The sequence below is a fragment of the Acanthochromis polyacanthus genome, chromosome 9, assembly GCF_021347895.1.
Source record: "Acanthochromis polyacanthus isolate Apoly-LR-REF ecotype Palm Island chromosome 9, KAUST_Apoly_ChrSc, whole genome shotgun sequence".
Lineage (NCBI taxonomy): Eukaryota > Metazoa > Chordata > Actinopteri > Pomacentridae > Acanthochromis > Acanthochromis polyacanthus.
Genome location: NC_067121.1, coordinates 2,203,637 through 2,227,704, shown reverse-complemented (window position 1 = coordinate 2,227,704; position 24,068 = coordinate 2,203,637). Strand labels below are relative to the sequence as shown.

General features: G+C 43.1%; 2 protein-coding genes and 1 long non-coding RNA gene across 7 annotated transcripts in view; 2 read left to right on the top strand and 1 right to left on the bottom strand.

The window, feature by feature from the left end:
* Nucleotides 1-522: 522 nt before the first annotated feature.
* si:dkey-181m9.8 (E3 ubiquitin-protein ligase RNF31) overlaps nt 523-24,068 on the bottom strand; it is a 53,716-nt gene continuing 30,170 nt past the window's right edge. Inside the window, exons 15-23 of one of the 5 annotated variants that reach the window (XR_007944354.1) lie at nt 15,090-15,203; nt 14,912-14,978; nt 14,744-14,837; nt 13,671-13,842; nt 12,155-12,445; nt 11,898-12,071; nt 11,453-11,513; nt 9,254-9,301; nt 523-2,805 (exon numbers count right to left, since the gene is read on the bottom strand). Coding sequence is in view for 4 of the 5 variants with exons in the window: in XM_051953780.1 (XP_051809740.1) it covers nt 12,943-13,068; nt 13,671-13,842; nt 14,744-14,837; nt 14,912-14,978; nt 15,090-15,203 (573 nt within the window). In the remaining variant the exon portion in view is untranslated. Of the gene's footprint in view, nt 2,806-9,253; nt 9,302-11,452; nt 11,514-11,897; nt 12,072-12,154; nt 12,446-12,571; nt 13,069-13,670; nt 13,843-14,743; nt 14,838-14,911; nt 14,979-15,089; nt 15,204-24,068 lie in introns of those variants that run through there. The other 4 variants (XM_051953782.1, XM_051953780.1, XM_051953783.1 and 1 more) reach the window with 4 other exon arrangements.
* mplkip (M-phase specific PLK1 interacting protein) lies at nt 7,030-9,145 on the top strand. Its single transcript, XM_022218946.2, has 2 exons — nt 7,030-7,486; nt 8,738-9,145. The coding sequence occupies exons 1-2, from the start codon at nt 7,166-7,168 to the stop codon at nt 8,840-8,842; spliced, it is 426 nt and encodes a 141-aa protein (XP_022074638.1). The 5' UTR covers nt 7,030-7,165; the 3' UTR covers nt 8,843-9,145.
* Nucleotides 20,775-21,635, top strand: LOC127535606 (uncharacterized). Its single transcript, XR_007944485.1, has 2 exons — nt 20,775-20,972; nt 21,270-21,635. It is a non-coding gene; the product is annotated as an uncharacterized LOC127535606 (long non-coding RNA).

Genomic DNA, 24,068 nt, shown 5'->3' with positions numbered 1-24,068 from the left:
TTTTGGAGCTGCTGTAATGGTGAATTTTCCTCACGGTTATCAGTAAAGTTTATCCTTAATCCCTGTGGATTATAATTTGGAGGTTAGCGAGAAAAGTGAAAGAAATTTGACTGACTTCAGTGAAAATATTAAAGAATCATCACCTGCTCTGTCTGATTAGCACACCTGCATTAATACCTGGATTTGAGTCCTCAGGTAGAGTTCTGAGGTCAGTCTGTATACATGACCACCATCAGTTAAGGAGCTCTTCAGGTTCCCTGCAGGTCATCGTGAGAAACGTCATGAGGAACGTCCAGCGTCAGGTTTAGGATTGCTGGATGCTGATGAACTTCGGTTACCTGAGCTCCTCCCACTACCTCACCCATCACCTCTTCTTCACTTGTTTCTCAGTTCACATGCAGGGGGTGGAGCTGGCACCAGTCAACCAATCACAAACAAGGACAGGTGCAGGAGAACCAAGATGAGTTTGAACTAAAACACAGTGACAGTAAACTGTGTGGAATAATGGATTTATCAGCATCATTATTTTACATGATTTATTTGAATTATTGTGACAGAACACCAAATAGTTTAATAAAAATGACAGCTGTCATCCTCTAAGCTACTGACTAAAGGACTAATGATTTAAAGAATCAATAATCAAGCAAAAAGGTTCCTGGTGATGAGAACGAAGCTGTCATCAGTGCCATTGCTAAGGTGCATAAAATGGTTCTATTCTTTCAGCTGGTGGTGAGGAACAATCTAAGACCGCAAAAGAACACATTCTAACAAATAAATAAACGTACTGCAAATATGACAAAGTGAAGAGCTTCAGGGTTGAAGAGTCTGAATCAGTGTCACACAGCTGGAACAATGAAATGTTTCTGAAATCTCTCACAGATGTACAAGTCTGACCTTCTCACTGAGGAAGTGTTTGGTCAACAGGAGGTTCATTAATATGTGTTGATCTGTTTTCTGCACCAACACCTACAAACATCTTCTACATTCATTATTCCATCTTAATATCATGTTACAGCCTCAGTGTACCAAGAAGAACATGAAGGAAACAAAAGAATTGCTGTCTCCAGATGATCCTGGTTTCTTCTTCTTCCATCGTCTCTAATATTTCTGATCAACTTCCTACCAACATTGAAGTTTATCCACAATCACCTTTTTAAAGTTTTCTCTGGTGGATTATCAGAAACAGAAACACATCCAGGGAAACAATGATTGTTTCTAGGACTCCAAATAGTTCACACTAGAATACATCCCATAATACTGATGATGTCTAGGATACATCCCATAATACTGATGATCACAGCTGGTTAGACAGAAAATGAATAGAAACCAGATTGTTGAAGACCAAGTCAGTGTCTCCTGAAAAAAGCCTTCAGCTCTAAATGAACCTTCTTCCATGTGTTAAAGAGAAACAATGATCAGTGCAAACAGTCCATCACCGACTCCACAACTAAAACCCCGAATGTCACAAATGAAGAACAGAGCTGTGATCAAGTATTTACACAAATCTTCTATTTTTTTTACATGTTTCTCATATTTAAATGTTCCAGATCATCAGACATTAATATTTATTTATTAGACGGAGATAAACCACAAAACATTAAATGTAGTTTTTGAGGGTTTATTTATTGAGAACCTCTATCCCTCTGTGTAAAAGTAATCACCTCCTGAACCTGATGACTGGTTCGGCAGCAGCAGGTAGATGTTTGTTCCAGCTGTGATTATCTTCTACATCCATGGAGGAACATTGGTCCGCTCTTCTCTGTAGAACAGTTTAGATTCAGTCACTTCAGATGGTTTTAGATCATCAGCTGATCTTCTCAGGTCTTATCACAGCATCAATAATATTAAAGTCTGGACTTCATGGATAACGTCTCTCACTGAGGTTCTCTGGAATCCCAGAACATCAGCAGTGGCTTTGGAACCTCCAGACTGATGGATGTCAACGACTTCATCTGTTCTTGGATCTCTGTAGAACTTGGCATCATGTTCTGCTTTCTGAGACCCTTCAGCTGCTTCACAATGAGGACGGGTTCTACTTAGAGATGTTGAGATCCAACCAGCCGGCAGGAACCATCTGAAGGTCCGGATGGATAACCTGAACCCAATAATGACTGAACCTGGTCCTTTGGTGGATTGGTAGCTCAGGGAGTGATTACTTTTTCACATAGAACGGGACAGACTGGATAAAATTTTACCTCCAATAAATTAAATCAGCACTTTAAAACCAGTACTTTTTTTCACAGCACTGTATAGAAATGTGGTTCTGGTTCTATGAAAGTCTGTTTTTATCCGTTTAGAGATTTATTTTCCAGTTTGGGTCAGTCAGCCCAGGTTCTGTTGGATTCTGTCGTCCAGATGTCCTGATGGCTCGTTTTCCTCCATGCAGGTGGGAAGCATGACGACTGCTTCAGTGCTCTCAGGTGAACCATGTTCTATTTAGTATTCTACTGTGAGCTCCCAGCAGAACATCAGCTGGAACATGTAGAACGTCCTCATCCCAGTCCCACAGTCGCTAGATTTTGTTTCTATTAATACCACAAAAGGTCCACATCAAAATCTCAGATGTTCCTGAACTGTTTCTCTGACTGCAGCACCAACGATCCTTCCAGAACAGTCGACAGAGAACTTAGAACTTCACTGTGTTTAAATGAAAATATGTAGAAATCAAAATGTTTCAGTTCCAGCTCTGCTGATGAACTCCCAGGTGATGATGGACAACCTCCTCACGGTATATTCAGTCAGCACACTTTAAATTCATGGAGAATTCTGTTGGAAACTCAGCACACTTCATAGTTGCAGCAGGTTCTGGGAATAAAACAAACACTTTAATGAAGAATTCAAGGACTGTGCAAAAACATTAACAACAGGGCAAACTGTTCCTGAGAAACTTAAATCAGCCGTCAGAAGAACAAGGATCATCTGTAAAAGACTATTGAAACACAAGAAGCTGTACAGGAAATCTCACATCAATTAAACACAAAACAAAGTGCAACACACCAGACCATGGGTTACTGTCGGCTGTAAACACTTCATTGTTGGTAGCAGATTATTATGTGATGAACCGTTTTTCTGACTGTCTGCTGTAGCGAAACCAACAAGTTTTATATTCTGCAGACAAAAATCCAATGCTACTGTGATTCATTAAATCTTAGTTTTATCTGTTCCTTGAAATAGAGGTTTTTAAAAGACATTTAATGCAGACTTGATCAGGTAGTGCCTCCTGGAGGACAAATGGACTCATTACAGTCCAGACAACAAGCAGAAGAGATTAGTTTGGATCTAGAAACACCAGGAATGGACATTAGACCAGTGGAGATCTGGGATTTGGTCTGATGAGTCCAAATGTGAGATCTTTGGTTCCACCCACCATGTCTTTGTGAGATCAGAAAAGGTGAAGGGCTGGTTTCTACATGCATGGTTCCACTGTGAAGCATGGAGGAGGAGGTGTGATGGTCTCTACATGCATGGTTCCACCGTGAAGCATGGAGGAGGAGGTGTGATGGTCTCTACATGCATGGTTCCACCGTGAAGCATGGAGGAGGAGGTGTGATGGTCTCTACATGCATGGTTCCACCATGAAGCATGGAGGAGGTGTGATGGTCACCGTTGGGGATTTATTCCAAACTGAAGGAACCCTGAACCAGCATGGCTACCACAGCATCCTGCAGCGACATGACATCCCATCCAGTTTGGTTTAGGTGGACCATCATTTATTCTCCAACAGGACAATGAGTCCAAACACACCTCCAGGCTGTGGAAGGACTATCTGACCAAGGAGATGATGGAGATGACCTGGACTCCACAGTCACCTGACCTAAACCCAATCCAGATGTTTGTGATGAGATGGACCTCAGAGTGAAGACAGAAGGACCGACAAGTGCTCAGCATCTCTGGAATTCCTTCAAGACTGTTGGAGAACCATTTCAGGTGACTACTGATGAAGAAAATGGCACACCTTTGGCTAGATAGTTTCAAGTGTCACGTGTCCCTCCTTCATTCAATTTCAGAATCATAAAGCCTTTATTGTCGAGTGAGTACAACAAGGAATCTGACGTGTAGTATACAGAGCAGCGCCTAGCAACAACATAGTATCATCCTCTTGATTCAATCACCTTTGCTTCTTTGTTACCTTTCCTCTGTCACTCATCAGCAGCCATTTGCAAGTTAACAGCTATTCTCTTTTGCATTTAAATACAGCCCCTGCCCTACCTTCTGACCATCCCTATAATTGGTGAACTGTTCTGGGTCAGCTTACCTTCACAGACTCACGTGTGTACATACATACACACACACACACACACACACACACACATACAGTCACCTCCAAAAGTATTGGAACAGCAAGTTCAATTCCTTTGTTTTTGTTGTGTACTGAAGACATTTGGGTTTCAGATAAAAAGATGAATATGACACAAAAGTTCAGAATTCCAGCTTTTATTTCGTGGTTTTTACATCTAGATGTGTTAAACAACCCAGGAAAGATTACCTTATCTTTGAGCTCACCCACTTTTCAAGTCAGCAAAAGTATTGGAACAGACATTATTAAATTAACTTAAAGTGAATAAAATTTAATATTTGGTGGCATAACCCTTACTTGCAATAACTGCATAGAGCCTGCGACCCGTTGACTTCACCAGGCTGTTGCATTCTTCATTAGAAAGGCTGTTCCAGGCCTTTACTGCAGCCTCTTTCAGTTCTTGTTTGTTTCTGGGGGTTTCTCCCTTCAGTCTCCTCTTCAGGAGGTAAAATGCATGTTCTATTGGGTTAAGGTAAGGTGACTGACTTGGCCAGTCCAAGACCTTCCACTTTTTCCCCCTGATGAAGTCCTTTGTTGTGTTGGCAGTGTGCTTTGGGTCATTGTCTTGTTGCAAGATGAAGCTTCTCCCGGATGCATTTTTCTGTAAATCGGCAGACAAAATGGTTTTGTAGACATCAGAATTTATTCTGCTGCTACCATCATGAGTTACATCATCTAGTGAGCCCGTTCCAGAAGCAGCCATACAAGCCCCAGCCATGACACTACCTCCACCATGTGTCACAGATGAGCTTGTATGTTTTGGATCTTAAGCAGATCCTTTCTTTCGCCATACTTTGGCCTTTCCGTCACTTTGGTAGAGGTTAATCTTGGTCTCATCAGTCCATAAAACTTTGTTCCAAAACTTTTGTGGCTGATCTCTGTACTTCTTTGCAAAATCCAATCTGGCCTTCCGATTCTTTTTGCTGATGAGTGGTTTGCATCTTGTGGTATGGCCTCTATCTTCCTTCTCTCAAAGTCTTCTTCTTTTTTCTTTTTTTTTCAAGATGTTTTTATTGTTTTTAGGCTCCAAGTCTTCTTCTAACAGTAGATAGTGACTCTTTCACCCCTGTCCTGTGGAGGTTGGCAGTGATGTCAGTGACTGTTGTTTTTGGGTTTTTCCTCACAGCTCTCATAATGTTTCTGTCATCAACTGCTGTTGTTACCCTGGGCCGACCTGTTCCATGTTTGTTGCTCAGTACACCAGGAGTTTCTTTCTTTTTCAGAACATTCCAAACTGTTGTAGTGGCTAGCCCATTGTTTGTGCAATAGCTCTGATGGATTTTCCCTCTTCTTTCAGCTTCAAAATGGTTTGCTTTTCTCCCATAGACGGCTCTCTGGTCTTCATGTTTGCTTAACAGAAAATGCAGTTTTCACAGGTGAAACCCAAAGCCAAAAACAAGAACTATTTAATGTCTCTGCAATCGATCTAAAAGGCAACACCTGGACAACTAGAAACACCCATCAGTCACATGTTCCAATACTTTTGCTCACTTGAAAAGTGGGTGGGTTCAAAGAAAAGGTCATCTTTCCTGGGTTGTTTAACACATCTTGATGTAAAAACCACAAAATAAAAGCTGGAATTTTGAACTTTTGTGTCATATTCATCTTTTTATCTGAAACCCAAATGTCTTCAGTACACAACAAAAACAAAGGAATTGAACTTGCTGTTCCAATACTTTTGGAGGTGACTGTGTGTGTGTGTGTGTGTGTGTGTGTGTGTGTGTGTGTGTGTGTGTGTGTCTATATATATATATATATATATATATATATATATATATACACACACACACACACACACACACACACACACACAGATACATACACACTGACAGTCAATAGAAACTTTGAGACCATATTTTTCAACATAATTTTTATTCTGAAGCCCCAAACTGGATTTCCTTCATATGAATCATTTGTTTAGCATATTGGCATACAGAAACAAAAATCTAAAGTTTCAAGAATGATTTCAAAATAAAGAATTTCACAAAAGAAAACGGCACCTGCCAAACACAAAGTCACAGCAGTCAATACCGAGTATGGCCTCCATCTGCTTGGATGCAGGCAGCAATCCGTCGGCGCATGCTTTGGACCAGGCTTCTGATTGTGGGTTGGGAACAGCCCATACGCCTGGATACATCACTGTAGCTCAAAGCGGCCTCCACCATACCCAGTGCCCGGAGACGTCGTTCATGTGATAGACGCGGCATGATGCTGTTCACTGGACTAACAATGGTGGCCTTTTTTGGGCCTTTATATAGGCCTTCAAACCCATTCTCACATTGTGCAGATACTCACTGAGTATTGCTTGGTGTGTATTTGGTTCACTTTTGCAAAGTGACCAACCCATGTGCAATGAATCATGACAAAATGACAACTCATCATTATCTCAACTACCAGGGCACTAGATCATCAGTAAATCCACAATGAATCATTACAACCCCCCTACAAGTAGAATTATGCCTACATTTCTACCTCAAAGTTTCTATTGACTGTCATATATATATATATATATATATATATATGCACACACACAAAGTTTAATGATCAGAAATATATTTGTTTCAGGGTTAATATTTAAATCAACTGTTATTGATCCTCAGGATCCAAATGAAGCTGCGATGTTCAGGCAGACCCAGAAACCCAGGACCAGAACTACGGAACAAAATCACACTAAACCCAGCTGGACCTCCTGCAGTTCCACCTGATGCCCGCTGAGCGGCGCTGCAGTTTGCTGACCCGGAAGAAGGACTCAGTCTTTCCGTCTGGATCTGTGCTTTGTTTCCGTCTGTGCGGTCCGGTTCTCCAGCAGCAGAAGCCTCCGCTCCATTAGAACCAGAACCAGAAGCAAGCTCCGCTATTCCTGCTCGGATGTATCGAGCTCCGATCAGACCTCAGCGGAGCCCCGCAGCTCCGCAGGAAAGGTATCCTTCCCCGGGTCCCTGCTGGGGCTTTCCCGGAGCTCGCTCACCGTACGGAGGCTCCGGACACCGCGGAGGTTCCCCCCGGGGCTACCCGCCCTGCTCTCCCGGTTCTTCCGTGTACTCCCCGGACTCCCACCGAGGGTACATGGGCGTTTCTCCGGGCGGATTCGGCGGGGAGTCGCGGGGCTTCGACGGTCAGAGGCGGCGCAGAGGAGACGGTTTCAGGCGGCCTCAGTCCTTCTCTCCCTCAGGAGCTCCGAAGTCCCAGGTACCTGAAATACAGCTGATGGTTCAGAACCGGACCGAGTTTCTCTGTCTGGATCATTTGGATCAGCAGAAAGCTAATGAAAATTGATCAAAATCCGTAATCAATACTAAGAACTCGGTATTTTCTGCAGTATAACCGGGTATTAAATGTAGTATAACTGGGTATTAAATGCAGTATAACTGGGTATTAAATGCAGTATAACCGGGTATTAAATGTAGTATAACCGGGTATTAAATGTAGTATAACTGGGTATTAAATGCAGTATAACTGGGTATTAAATGCAGTATAACCGGGTATTAAATGTAGTATAACTGGGTATTAAATGCAGTATAACCGGGTATTAAATGTAGTATAACCGGGTATTAAATGTAGTATAACCGGGTATTAAATGCAGTATAACCGGGTATTAAATGCAGTATAACCGGGTATTAAATGTAGTATAACCGGGTATTAAATGTAGTATAATTGGGTATTAAATGTAGTATAATTGGGTATTAAATGTAGTATAACCGGGTATTAAATGTAGTATAACCGGGTATTAAATGTAGTATAACTGGGTATTAAATGTAGTATAACTGGGTATTAAATGCAGTATAACCGGGTATTAAATGCAGTATAACCGGGTATTAAATGTAGTATAACCGGGTATTAAATGTAGTATAACCGGGTATTAAATGCAGTATAACCGGGTATTAAATGCAGTATAACCGGGTATTAAATGTAGTATAACCGGGTATTAAATGTAGTATAACCGGGTATTAAATGCAGTATAACCGGGTATTAAATGCAGTATAACCGGGTATTAAATGTAGTATAACCGGGTATTAAATGTAGTATAACCGGGTATTAAATGCAGTATAACCGGGTATTAAATGCAGTATAACCGGGTATTAAATGTAGTATAACCGGGTATTAAATGTAGTATAACCGGGTATTAAATGTAGTATAACCGGGTATTAAATGCAGTATAACCGGGTATTAAATGTAGTATAACCGGGTATTAAATGTAGTATAACCGGGTATTAAATGCAGTATAACCGGGTATTAAATGCAGTATAACCGGGTATTAAATGTAGTATAACCGGGTATTAAATGTAGTATAACCGGGTATTAAATGCAGTATAACCGGGTATTATATGTAGAATAATTAGGTATTATATGCAGTGTAACTGCGTATTATCTGCAGTATTATCTTTGGCCAGTTTACTTTATTGTCACTAAATGATCAGATCGAACATTCTGTGTTGTCAGTCTTCAGACGCTTCAGTGGAGAAATATTTCAGTCCATCAATGATGCAGGATCCCTGGAAAAGTCTGCAGCCAATCACAGCCACCGCTCTCAGGAGGACAACGTGATGTCAGCAACAATCGACGGAAACAACAACAGACGGAAACAGCAACTGACCGAAATAACAGACGTAAACAACAACCGACGGAAACAACAGATAGACGTGACGATGAAGTGAAAGTCTTCAGCAGGAAACTGATCTGAGGTCTGAGTCACCAGCAGCTTCAGGGATCAATCGCTTTGATTTGACTGTTTCTGTTGATCAACTGATGTGTGAACACTTTTAACCAATCATTTTGTTTGTAAAAACAAAAAATGAAATAGTTTTTTGTTTTGTTTTTCAATTAAAAGAGCAAATATTGTGCTTTAAATTGTTGTTTCTTGAATTTAATTGTAATTTCAAAGGATTTGAAGTGATGGCATCAGTGATTGATGGAGCTGTTAGTGGTTCTGTCAGTGCGATTATTTAAAAAACTCACCTGACCTGAACCGTAAAGGGATTTACAACAGCTAACGCAGTACTGGAGCTGCAAAATTAAATGAATATTAATCACAATACTGCTATAAGAACACTTATCAACTTCAAGAAGAAGAAGATCAACTGCATTAATATATGTTGTATGTTTAAAATTCACAAGGATCGATAAAATCACAGTTTCATGACTAGGGCTGACACACTGTCACCTTACAGCATCTACCTGCACTGGGAGGCGTTCAGGGAACATCCGTAAATGTTACTTGTACTGATAAGAAGGGCTTCAACTAGAACATTAAGGGAACTTTGATCAAACATTAAGGGAACGCTGATCAAACATTAAGGGAACGCTGATCAAACATTAAGGGAACGCTGATCAAACATTAAGGGAACGCTGATCAAACATTAAGGGAACTTTGATCAAACATTAAGGGAACGCTGATCAAACATTAAGGGAACGCTGATCAAACATTAAGGGAACGCTGATCAAACATTAAGGGAACGCTGATCAAACATTAAGGGAACGTTGATCAAACATTAAGGGAACGTTGATCAAACATTAAGGGAACGCTGATCAAACATTAAGGGAACGCTGATCAAACATTAAGGGAACGTTGATCAAACATTAAGGGAACGCTGATCAAACATTAAGGGAACGTTGATCAAACATTAAGGGAACGCTGATCAAACATTAAGGGAACTTTGATCAAACATTAAGGGAACGCTGATCAAACATTAAGGGAACGCTGATCAAACATTAAGGGAACGCTGATCAAACATTAAGGGAACGCTGATCAAACATTAAGGGAACGTTGATCAAACATTAAGGGAACGCTGATCAAACATTAAAGGAACGCTGATCAAACATTAAGGGAACTTTGATCAAACATTAAGGGAACGCTGATCAAACATTAAGGGAACGCTGATCAAACATTAAGGGAACGTTGATCAAACATTAAGGGAACGCTGATCAAACATTAAGGGAACGCTGATCAAACATTAAGGGAACGTTGATCAAACATTAAGGGAACGCTGATCAAACATTAAGGGAACGTTGATCAAACATTAAGGGAACGCTGATCAAACATTAAGGGAACTTTGATCAAACATTAAGGGAACGCTGATCAAACATTAAGGGAACGCTGATCAAACATTAAGGGAACGCTGATCAAACATTAAGGGAACGCTGATCAAACATTAAGGGAACGCTGATCAAACATTAAGGGAACGCTGATCAAACATTAAGGGAACGTTGATCAAACATTAAGGGAACGCTGATCAAACATTAAGGGAACGCTGATCAAACATTAAGGGAACGCTGATCAAACATTAAGGGAACGTTGATCAAACATTAAGGGAACGCTGATCAAACATTAAGGGAACGCTGATCAAACATTAAGGGAACGCTGATCAAACATTAAGGGAACTTTGATCAAACATTAAGGGAACGCTGATCAAACATTAAGGGAACGCTGATCAAACATTAAGGGAACGCTGATCAAACATTAAGGGAACGCTGATCAAACATTAAGGGAACGCTGATCAAACATTAAGGGAACGCTGATCAAACATTAAGGGAACGTTGATCAAACATTAAGGGAACGCTGATCAAACATTAAAGGAACGCTGATCAAACATTAAGGGAACTTTGATCAAACATTAAGGGAACGCTGATCAAACATTAAGGGAACGCTGATCAAACATTAAGGGAACGCTGATCAAACATTAAGGGAACGCTGATCAAACATTAAGGGAACGCTGATCAAACATTAAGGGAACGCTGATCAAACATTAAGGGAACGTTGATCAAACATTAAGGGAACGCTGATCAAACATTAAAGGAACGCTGATCAAACATTAAGGGAACTTTGATCAAACATTAAGGGAACGCTGATCAAACATTAAGGGAACGCTGATCAAACATTAAGGGAACGTTGATCAAACATTAAGGGAACGCTGATCAAACATTAAGGGAACGCTGATCAAACATTAAGGGAACGTTGATCAAACATTAAGGGAACGCTGATCAAACATTAAGGGAACGTTGATCAAACATTAAGGGAACGCTGATCAAACATTAAGGGAACTTTGATCAAACATTAAGGGAACGCTGATCAAACATTAAGGGAACTTTGATCAAACATTAAGGGAACGCTGATCAAACATTAAGGAGACATTTATCAAACAGTAAAGGAACGTTTACCTAATATTGACTCTTGCCCAGGTCGTTATTGTAGATGAGAACTGGTTCTCAGTTGACCTACCTGGGAAAATAAAGGTTCAGCAAAAAAAAAAAAAAAATACAGATTACAAACATTCTTTGGTCAGATGAAGACCAATGAGTTGGGCTCAGATGGAGTCCAAATGTTGGTGAGAACCTGACCAAGACTACTACAGTGGATGCATGGTCCTGACAGTGAAGCACAGAGGTGGAAGTGTGATGATCTGGGGCTGCATGAGGTCAGAAGATGCTGAAGACATTTCTAGATGAAGTTCTGAGGATGAACCACAACACTGGCTGACCAGATGAAGAAGAGGAACATTCCAGCAGGAGAACATCCAAAGTTTAGAATCCTCTGACATTTAAGTGATTTTACACAGCAGTGTATTCATTACTGCTGTAGACTGTAGGTTCTCTTCTATTATACCTGTAATCTCTAACTCTAGGATTCATTATGCTGGTCCTGCTCCAGTCTGAGCTGCTTCCACCTTCCTGCTCCTTCAGGTAGAGTTTGGTGTCGTCTACAGCTGTCTGGAAGACAAGATGTTCACCGCCAGGAGGGGGAAGGGAGCGTTCTGCAACGGACAACCGCTGGAGGTTTCTGAGCAGAAAGGTCCATAATCAGTAACTTATTTACCGATCACTAATGCATCAGGAAGGGTTCAGCTGAGTTCAGGGTCTCACCTGTTTGAAGACAGTTCAGATGATTAGACAGGTCTGGAGATCAGATGCTGTTCTGAGAACAAGAAGCGTTCTCCTGAAGAACCTGCTGTTGTTCTCCGCAGACATCCAGCAGTCCATCGTGGCCACAGAGTTCGGATCCAGCAGAGCCCCCGAAGCCATGGACAGAATCTTCTGCAGCCTGAAGAACGTCCTGAGCATTCCGGTTCACGGGTAACAGCGGGCGGCTACACACCTGCTGCCAGGTGAAGGTGTTTCCTGTCATCATGTGTTTCTCTGCAGCCATCAACATGTCTGTGTTCAGGAGGAGATGGTTAGATCAAAACGTTTGCTTGTTAAAGTGTTTAGAGTTATGATGTCCTGCAATACTCAGAAACAACAACTGGTTGCTATGGAAACATCAGAGGAAGCTGATGTATGTTAAGGTATAAATAAAGACAACATTTATTAGCTAAAATTGTTCCAACTATTAAAGTGCAGAAAACTAAAACAGCAACTTCACACTTCAAACACTGTAACCTGTTAACACGTGCTAACACGTGCTAACATGTGCTAACTGCTGCTCACGCTGGCTGAAACAGAAATGATCCCTGAACACTGAAAAAAGGCTTGGTGGCATCATTAGCGTTGTTAGCGGTCTCTGAGGGTTCATTAACATTCAGATCAATAAGGGCAGCGTAAGCTCTGCACTCCGATTGGCTGCTCGCTCTGTCTTTGGTCCTGTCTGTCTGTAGCTGCTCTCCTTGGCAATCAGAGAGCCAATCAGATCTGTTCCACAAACAGGGGCAGAGTCAGTCACTCAGCAGGTGAGGGGGCGGGGCTCTGGTAACGACAGCTGCAGGCTGAGGGCAAAGGTTGTCGTCGAGTTTGAGTGAGGAGCGGCGCTGCTTCCTGAGAGGAACGCTATTGGTCAGCATCTGCAGAGAGAGAATTCTGCACTGTGATTGGTCATTGTCAGTTTAACTCCTTAAATATATCTGAATCATTAATCCGTGAGCAAACTGGAAACGTCTCAGTTTATCTCGTGGTTCTTGGTTCGAGTTAGCGGGTTAGCAGGTTAGCCGAACCCAATCCTCAGAGTTTTGTAACACTGCTGTTCTAACGAGAACATAGAAGATAAAAGCAGCAGATGCTTGGATTATATTTAATTAACTGATACTGACTACAGCGTGGTCGCGAGTTGGTTCTGTTCTGCTGTTCTGATCCAGACTGACGGTTATTAAACATTTATAACCCTGACGCCCCCTACAGGCAGTACAATGTCATCTATGGCTGGACCCAAGAATGATTCTTCAATAATCAGTCTAAAAGTTGCTTTCATCAATGACCTCTACATCAATTATGGGGAAGATTAATTTCTTAAAATTTCACTGTTTGATCCAATCATCTATCATCATTGGATTTTCCCATGACAGATGTGTTACGATGATTAATGAAGTTGTTGTCTTGTTTACATGAAGTTGTGCTCTTGTTTACATGAAGTTGTTGATTGGACACCAGTGTCTGTGATGTCACTAACCAGGCGGAGTCGGTGTGCGTACAGTTCCTCCGGTTCATCAGGTTTCCTGGTCGGCACGGCAACCTGCCAGCGTTGCAGCTCCGCCGTCATCTCAGCCAGACTGAGCAGGACTGCAGGGTCGGCACGGCAACGGTTGATCAACTCCACCAAACGCTCCTTATAGTGCAACCTGCTGGAGCAGACACACCTGAAACTCCTGCACCTGGACAGGTATGCAGTAGGCTGCTACCTTATTGGGTTCAGACCAGAGTCAAACTGGGTCACACTGGGAGCAGACTGGTAGTCGGTACTGGTAGTCGGTACCGGGAGCTGACTGGTAGTCGGTACTGGGAGCTGACTGGTAGTCGGTACTGGTAGTCGGTACCGGGAGCTGACTGGTAGTCGGTACTGGTAGTTGGTACTGGGAGCTGACTGGTAGTCGGTACTGGTAGTTGGTACTGGGAGCTGACTGGTAGTCGGTACTGGTAGTCGGTACTGGGAGCTGACTGGTAGTCGGTACTGGGAGCTGACTGGTAGTCGGTACTGGGAGCTGACTGGTAGTCGGTACTGGGAGCTGACTGGTAGTCGGTACTGGGAGCTGACTGGTAGTCGGTACTGGGAGCTGACTGGTAGTCGGTACTGGGAGCTGACTGGTAGTCGGTACTGGGAGCTGACAGGTAGTCGGTACTGGGAGCTGACTGGTAGTCGGTACTGGTAGTCGGTACTGGGAGCTGACTGGTAGTCGGTACTGGGAGCTGACTGGTAGTCGGTACTGGTAGTCGGTACTGGGAGCTGACTGGTAGTCGGTACTGGGAGCTGACTGGTAGTCGGTACTGGGAGCTGACTGGTAGTCGGTACCGGGAGCTGACTGGTAGTCGGTACCGGGAGCTGACTGGTAGTCGGTACCGGGAGCTGACTGGTAGTTGGTACTGGGAGCTGACTGGTAGTCGGTACTGGGAGCTGACTGGTAGTCGGTACTGGTAGTCGGTACTGGGAGCTGACTGGTAGTCGGTACTGGGAGCTGACTGGTAGTCGGTACTGGGAGCTGACTGGTAGTCGGTACTGGTAGTTGGTACTGGGAGCTGTGGGCTTACTGGCAGTATCCTCTGTATTCAGGTAGAGCAGGTCGACCACAGGGCTCCTCCTGTCTGTTGCCGTCGTGTCTCAGCTCCAAAACCAAACACACTGCTGGAATATGATCACACCAGTCAATCAAACTGGGAGCAACGAGTTAGGATCAGCTAAACAGATGGGGACCTCACCTGCCAGACCGATGTCAGGTGGGCTACCATTGGCTGCTTCCAACCAGGAGGGAGACACTCTGTAATGCTGAGAGACAGGAAACAGTCCACCCCATCAATACTGACCACACAGCACCTGGGCACACCTGGGCTCTCATCTTTAGTGGGTAGGTTGGTGCATCTCTCAGGCGATTCTTACCTGTAGCAACAGGTGAAGGCGGGTGATACTCCAGTCTCTCAGGTGGTAAAGGCAGTCTCTGGGGTGGTGAGCATGAAGACCTTTACTTCCACAGTCAACAGAGAAACCGCAGGCCTGAAGACAAAGTACAACAGCTGTAAAGTCTTTAGTCACATGTATGAGACACCTGAGGTCTGGACCAGGAGGTCTGGACCAGGAGGTCTGGACCAGGAGGTCAGACATTTGTATTCCAGGTGAGAATTCAGACCCACTTCCTTCTGGATAAGATGGTCTGATCCATCATGTTGTCATATTTCGGCTGTGTTTTTTTAGTTGTTGCGAATAAAGCTAGCCAAATGCTAAAGCTGATTGCTTGTTTCTGTTGCGTGCTTCATGTTGGTGGAGCGATGCTAGCATTCCATTTTAACAGGATGGTCGTTTATTCTGGTTTATCTACTTATAGTCAAACACAGCAGCTTTTAAACTGTGTGCTGAAAAATCTTCTGTCCTCGTGACGAACTCTGTTGTCCTGCCAGCGGGTACAATTATAGGACCACCTTGATTAGAACATGACCCCCTTCTGTTTCCAGCATGCGTCTGTCATAAAGTCTTTTGGAGGAAACGGCCTGACATTCATCCTGTTGATACAGTTTCTCTGGGATCTCATTAATTCATACAGAAGAGGATCATCAGGGCCCAGTATTTCAAAAAATTAAATCCAAATTAAATTGATCTAGATTTCCAAATCCCACTTTTCTGATCCATGGATCAGGATCTTCTATCCCGGTATTTCAAAACTTTGCTGGATTGGATCAGAATAATCCTGATCCTCTCGGATTGAGATTTTCAAATCCATCCCGCCCCTAGGATCAACCCGCCCTCAGGGTCACAGACAGGAGACAGAATGTGTGTTGTGTAGATCTTAAGGCTACAGAGATCTTTGATAAATTAATATACCAAAAGCAAAAGTATTATATAGTCATTCAAAATATTTTCTGTTGCATGGAGTCAATGTTTACTTCAATTCTCTGTTTAAACAATTGCCTTGTCACTGACCATTCATATTTAGAGATGCATTTTATAAAAGGACATCACAGACTAGTGTAATAAAATAAAAATATAAGACAAATGTGAGATATCCAGTAGCTTTACTGAACATCAACAAAGGGAAAACAAAAGTATTCCTAGAACTTTTAGGAAAAATACAAATCAACCAAAGCACTTCTGACCGCTCTTCCTGCTGGTTCATCAGGAAGATGTGGTAAAGGTGGTGGAAGATCTGGACCTTCTGGGGCTACTGGTGCATCGGCCTCATCTTCACAAAGTGGAACTCTTCATGCTTGAGCCATATTGTGCAGCACGATACAGGCACAAATGATCTTGCGTGCTTTTTTGGGTTCAACCCTGAGATAACTCAAACGGGCAAATCTACGTTTAAGAATGCCATTGATACGCTCAGTGGTTCCTCTTGTTGAGCTGTGGGCAATATTATACTGTAGTTGAGAGGCATTGGTCACATTTGAAAATGGTGTCATTAGCCAAAGGAGTAGAGGGTAGCCACTATCACCAAGAAGTATGCCATCTGGTGGAGTATTCTGGAATCTCTGGTGTATGTTACTTTCAGAATCCGAGCATCGCGTACAGATCCTGGCCATCTAACGACACAGTTGGTGATTTTGAGATCTGCATCGCCAATGAGCTGCACATTAATACTGTGACGCCCCTTCCTGTTGACATATTCCCACTCTCTCTCATGTGGGGCCTGAATGTGAATGTGTGTGCAGTCAATCACACCAATAACATTAGGCATTGAGGCCATAGAGAAGAACCTTGGTTTGATGTCTGATATTTCACTGTTGCTTTCTGGGAATATGACGTAAGTGTTCAGCATACTAGAAAGTGCTGATGCCACTGAATGCAACACATATTCCACTGTGGCTTTTGTTACTGCTATTCCATCTGCAATGACTTCATAAAATGAGTCACACACAAAGAAACGCAGAGCAATCAGCACCTGTTCCTCCACTGTCAAGGCATGACTCCTCATGGTCCGTCTTTTCAGATAAGGACGAAGAACACTGCACAAGTATGAAATGTCATCCCTCCTGAATCGATACCTTGCATACAGTTCTTCATTGGAGTACTGCTGAAGTAGATTTGGACGTTCAACATGTTGCCTTGGCCTGTATGATCTCCTGCGATGCCGAAGCTCATGCACAATTGAAGCCATGTTGCCAATTAGGTCACACAGAGGGAAATTTACAAAACCTGTGATCTCTGCTGTCACACCTGTTTTTATCTTGCCTTCATCACAGAGAAGGCCTATAAAGAGTTCATCTTCATCAGTGAGTTTCAAACATCATGGAGACCAGAACGAAATGGTGCAATTTTTCAACAGCCGAAACCAACATTCTTCCAGAACCGGGGTCCTCAATTATTGGACCGTGGTCCAGTTGTGGACCACGGCACACCTCGCTGCAGACCCGGGCAAATGGCACTTTTCAACATTAAAAAAATGGAAAAAAGAAAACTTTTTTTAACATATATTATTTGTATTAATCGCCGATCTGTCGCTATGCGCTACTATTCTATCGCTAAATTCTGTTTCATTTTTAGTCAAATATCTCTCATGTTCCCACTTCTGTTGTATCCAATCACTGCATGCGCTCTGCGCGCTGTCTGTGTGTGTGCCTGCGTGTGTGCGTGCATGTGTGTGTGTGAGAGAAAGTGTGTGCTTCGGGAGACAGCGCTGATTGGCTGTTGCCTGGGTGACAGGATATTATGGGCTGTCATCTCTATGACAACGATGCGCTGATTGGCTGAGAGAGCGTGCATGCTGCTAGCTCGACTGGACGGACAGCAGCAGTGTGAAACACGAGTCGTACCCGGCACTCTGTTTACATGCCACCAGTAGAAGACCGAATCTAACAAAATGGCATGCTCAAAGTTGACCAAGAGAAGAAAAGTGGACAATGAAAATCGCCGTTTCAATGAGGAATGGACTGACAAATATGCGTCCATTTTACCACCTGCAAGTACCAAACCTATGTGCTTAATATGCTTAAAGACAGTTGCTCTGATAAAAAGTGAAAATGTGAAACGCCATTATGTTAAAGAGCACAGCTCTTTTGAAGAGAAGTTTCCTCCTAAATCAGAACTGAGAAGGCGAGAAATTAACAGGTTGAAGTAGTCATATCAAGAGTCAAGCAAGGTTATTGTTAAATCTATGACACAACAACAAATTGCAACGGAGTGCTCACTCAGAGTGTCGTGGGTGTTGGCCAAACATAATGAACATTGAGGAAAAACAAGTACTACAGTAGACTTACCAATGAACACTTGCATCAGTGTCTCCACATGGCCATCACACCATTTGTGCCAAAGTTCAAAGCCATGGCTTCAAACCCCAAATGCCATTTCTCTCATTGAGCAGTGTTTTACAGTTACAAAATGTACTGTCAATAGTTGTTTGCACCTTAATGACATCTTGTCAATTATTTAGTGTACATGTGTAAACATTGTACTTGCACGTTTTTTTGTGTATTTTTATTTTAAGTCAAGAAAATGTTTTGTTAATTTATTTTTATTTAATCAGAATGTGCATTGTATTTTTGTTTGGACAAAAGAAAACCACCTTTACAACCTTCGACCTGCCTTGTACTTGACCGACATTAATAAATGGACCCATGCTTGTATGGAAAAAAACAATTGTGGACCTTCAAGATTTGTATTTGAGGACCCCTGTTCTAGAAGGTTTTCGAGCCAATTACAAAACACTTTTTGGGAATTTCAGCGGGCATGGACAAAGTTCTCTGACCACAAGAGCAAAAAATGCTATTTAGTAGCCCAGCAGGTAAAACCATTTACACTCATTCCTTGAGCCTTTTTGCATGCAAAATGACCATCTTATTTTTATTTGTTGTTATAGTAATAGGTCACTTTCCTCATTATTTTTTTTTCTGTGATACACTTCAAAGAGTATCCTAAAAATATGTACAATTTTCTTCAAGTAAGCTGATTTATCGTAAAGGGGAGACACTGCAGCCAAAACTCATTTTTATTATGGGCCAGTTTGCTCTATGAACATGTAAACTTTCACCTGAAAACAAATAAACTGCCTAATCTAATTGCAGCACTGCTTCAACGTTTCTCCATATGTGTTTTTTCTGGTATTGTAGAAACTTTCACTGTAGCAGCTCCTACAGGCACAAAACTTTCCAGTCTTGGACTGAACATATTGAAGCTTTACTAAGAAGTTAACATTCTAAATTTGCCTTATCTTGTGGGGTTAGATCTTATTCAATAAATCAGGCTAGAAATTACATATTAAGAAAACCAGATTTTTTTCTCTTAAAACTAGTTTATTAAAAAGTTTAAGACATCCAAAATCCCCTATGAGCAAATCTATGTACGTAATATCAACAAAATAAAACCATCATTTAAACCAGGCTCCACCCACCATTAAAATTTGGATCTAAATTTTGGTTTAAAATATAGACAATTTGGACCATTTTGGGCAATAGTTTTTTTTTGTTTTTTCTCACATTTGCTGTAGATCACATCAGTGATCTAACTCAGATTGATATCTATAAATGCATTTTTTTCATCACCTGCAGTGTCTCACTTCAATAAGAGCAATTTATTTTAAGACATCGGTCCTTTGGATTTGTTTTATACTTTAAATTGGTAAAAAACTTCAAACTTGGAACACTTATTTGTAGTGTCTTTTATTGGTGTTAATCTAAACTAACATTTCTTTACAGGTAAATGCCACTGGGAGTGGTGAGCGAAGGACTGGACCAAGTAAAGTTAAGATGGAAAAACTTGAAACAGAAGGCGACAAAGGACCTTACTGAATCTAAAAACCCAGAAACAGGGAACAAACAATGTGTGTACTTGATATCATTGGTGGTGAGAGCTCACATGCTTTGCACGGCATTGTGTCAGCTGATGCAGGCGAATCTGCGGGGTCACAACCTCTTGATCTCTCCACAGCAGAGACCATACTCACTCTTGTTCCCATAGAACCAGAAGGGGAGCCAAGCACAAGTCAGAGCTGTGGGGGGGTTCCCCCTCTACAGAGCTGTGGGGGGGTTCCCCTTCTACAGAGCTGTGGGGAGGTTCCACCTCTGCAGAGCTGTGGGGGGGTTCCACCTCTGCAGAGCTGTGGGGGGGTTCCCCCTCTGCAGAGCTGTGGGGGGGTTCCACCTCTACAGAGCTGTGGGGAGGTTCCCCCTCTACAGAGCTGTGGGGGGGGTTCCACCTCTACAGAGCTGTGGGGAGGTTCCACCTCTACAGAGCTGTGGGGGGGTTCCCCCTCTACAGAGCTGTGGGGAAGTTCCACCTCTACAGAGCAGTGGGGGGGTTCCCCCTCTACAGAGCTGTGGGGAGGTTCCACCTCTACAGAGCTGTGGGGAGGTTCCCCCTCTACAGAGCTGTGGGGAGGTTCCCCCTCTACAGAGCTGTGGGGGGGTTCCACCTCTACAGAGCTGTGGGGGGGTTCCCCCTCTACAGAGCTGTGGGGGGGTTCCACCTCTACAGAGCTGTGGGGGGGTTCCCCCTCTACAGAGCTGTGGGGGGGTTCCACCTCTACAGAGCTGTGGGGGGGTTCCCCCTCTACAGAGCTGTGGGGGGGTTCCACCTCTACAGAGCTGTGGGGAGGTTCCACCTCTACAGAGCTGTGGGGGGTTCCCCCTCTACAGAGCTGTGGGGAGGTTCCCCCTCTACAGAGCTGTGGGGGGGTTCCACCTCTACAGAGCTGTGGGGAGGTTCCCCCTCTACAGAGCTGTGGGGGGGGTTCCACCTCTACAGAGCTGTGGGGAGGTTCCCCCTCTACAGAGCTGTGGGGAGGTTCCACCTCTACAGAGCTGTGGGGGGGTTCCCCCTCTACAGAGCTGTGGGGAGGTTCCACCTCTACAGAGCTGTGGGGGGGTTCCCCCTCTACAGAGCTGTGGGGAGGTTCCCCCTCTACAGAGCTGTGGGGGGGTTCCCCCTCTACAGAGCTGTGGGGAAGTTCCCCCTCTACAGAGCTGTGGGGAAGTTCCCCCTCTACAGAGCTGTGGGGGGGTTCCCCCTCTACAGAGCTGTGGGGGGGTTCCACCTCTACAGAGCTGTGGGGGGGTTCCCCCTCTACAGAGCTGTGGGGGGGTTCCACCTCTACAGAGCTGTGGGGGGGTTCCCCCTCTACAGAGCTGTGGGGAGGTTCCCCCTGTACCTCCACCAAGACATCACCGGAAGAGGCATCATGATGAGGATCATGCCTACCAAAAACTCCTCAAGATGGACACTGAGCGAGCACACCAGCAAATTCTACTTGCTAAGGAACAAATAAAACTCACCATGCTTCAGCAAGAACACATCAAGTTAACAATACAATTACTGGAAAAGCAAATGGAAAAGTAGTGTGAAAACTTTAGGTTTAGGTGTTACAATTTTGGGTTGAGGAAATTTTTATTGTTGTTTGAATTATTACTTTTCTGACAATTGTGAAATTTGGATTTTTTCTGTTCAATTAAAAAAACTGTACATGAAGAGGTTTAATTTATTAAAAATATCTTTTTATACTAATGATTGCGAGAAATGCAAGTAAGAGCTGTCTATTGATGAGTATATGCGGAACTAATGCATGGGATCACACTCTGATCCTACCCTGAGGTGGGATTAATTTAATGCTGTTTTTCAGGATAAAACTGATCCAGATTTGGGACTGAAGTTTTGAAATACCCAACACAGGCTCAAATCTGGATTAAAGGCAGGATTGGATTTCCAAATCTGGATTTAAATTATCAAGATTAAATGCTGTTTGAAATACCCAATTTTGGATCAGATCTGGGTTTAATCCAAACTACCTGGATTAATCCTGGTGGATTATGTTTGAAATACTGGGCCCTGAGCATCATACTCTCTGGATCAGGTTTAGTGAACTCCATTTCACTAATTTAGCAGCCTTTAGAGACTCCTGCATGTCAAACTGGAATACACCCACTGCAACTGCTGGCTGAAAGAACAACTAGAAACACAAATAAACAACCCATAATGCACCACGACTCTGCTCATCTCTCCATTTAGACACCATCAACGCTGAACTGTCTCTGGAATATGTTTCCTTGAGTTATAACTTTTTTTCCAAAATCTTTGATTTTTTTTCCAAAATCAAAGTTTTTTTGGTTTTCTTTTTGGTATAATTGAAGAAACCAAACTCCATTTTCAACCCTCTTTTAAAAAAGTCTCCCCGGCAAGGTGGTCTTGTGACCCAGAGCAAGATGGACGCTTGAGGCTTTGCTCCTCTCCAGGTTCTACATAAACTTGAATTTTTCTCCTAATAATCCTGACATTGAAGGTGTAACTTTTACACAGAGATGCAGAGGCAGCTATGGGACAAAGATTTTTCTATTTTCTCGTCGTCTGCAAAGAAAACAGGGTCTGAACAGACACCCATGAGGGCGGCTAATGCTAAGGCGAATCAGTCCAAAGCTAGCATGCCACCGTCCGGTGACTCGGCCACTATGGAGCAGATTTTGGCGGAGGTAAAATCTATCGCCTCTCGAGTAAACGGCATGGACTTAACTATTGGGGCCCGCCTTGATGTTACAGAAGGAAGCCTGACTGAAATTAAAGCATCTGTCTCTTCGGTTGAGCGCTCTCTCACTAACCTTTCTGGCCAGGTATCTGACTTAGAAAAACGTATGGAAGAAGCCGAGAACAGAGTCTCCTCTACAGAGGATGACTGTGAAATGCACAGCACCAAACTGTCTGCGTTGGAAAAAACGATGGAGCAGATACAGTCTAAAATCGATGATCTGGAAAATCGAAGAAGATTGTTAACCTGCCGGAGAAGGCGGAGGGAAACGCACCTCTCACTGACTTTCTCCGAGCTTTACTGCCGACCACGCTCGGTCTGCCACCGGATTATCCACAGCTGGAAATCGAACGGGCCCACCAAGCCTTGGCTCCCACACCTGCTCCAAATAAAGCTCCGAGAAGCATCCTGGTTCGATTTCTGCGTTACCCCCAACGAGAGGCCGTCCTGAAAGCAGCGTTAAAGAAACGAGATATTCTGTACAACGGCTCCAAGCTACGTTTCTACCCCGATCTGACGGCAGAGACTCTCCGGAGACGATGCGAGTTTGATGCGGTGGGGAAGGAGATGGCCCGCCGCAACATGTACCGGGGCTTCGCCTATCCTGCTCGCCTGCGGTGCCTTCACGGGGGACGGATTCTCTTCTTTGACACACCTTTGGCTGCTTCTGCATTTCTGGACAACCTGAAATGAGGTATTCGCTGACTATTTATCATTCACGACAGAGAAAAACAGACCTACTCCACTGAACCCCCGACGAAACATTGTGTATTTTTGCATACAGTGCCTTTTAGTTATAAGTGAACATTATTTACATGATAAAAGGGTAAACTAAGAGAGATTATGTGCCTGATTACATAAGCTGTTACTCCAACTACTTAATGTATTGGAGACACTTCATTTCTTTATTATTATTTTTATTTTTTAACAATCTCTCTCTCAAAGGCACATTAGGGGTTGAATCAGTGTTATTCATTCACCCTGGAGTTTGGTCGTTGTCCCGGGTCTCTGAGCTACAGCTGTGGTCTGTTTTCTAAGTTACAGCTTGGTAATGCTTAACATACAGGGTGACTTCATTTGGGATGCTTTTGTTCTGTCGTTTGGGGACAGGATAGGGGGATATGCGCTGGTAACTGGTGTTTTTTGTGCACTTTATTTTGAGTTCTACAACAGACGGATGTTGAATAGGCTGTTTTTCTGACACTGTAATCAATGTTTTGTTATTTAGTATTTTTTACTGTTGTTCTTTGTACTAATTAAACAATGTCAGGGTCATTGAAACTGATTTCATGGAACGTCCAAGGAATAGGTAATGTCGTTAAAAGGAAAAAACTTAACTTATCTTCAAAAACAAAAAAGCGATATCGCATTACTTCAAGAAACAAAATAATCTGATGTAGAGCACTTAAAGTGAGAGATTG

Bases quoted from the DNA above. Each gene is read 5' to 3' on its own strand.
- mplkip (XM_022218946.2), top strand. From the start codon at position 7,166: ATGTATCGAGCTCCGATCAGACCTCAGCGGAGCCCCGCAGCTCCGCAG. The intron at 7,487-8,737 runs GTACCTGAAATA...CTGTGTTGTCAG, and splicing joins CAGGAGCTCCGAAGTCCCAG to TCTTCAGACGCTTCAGTGGA.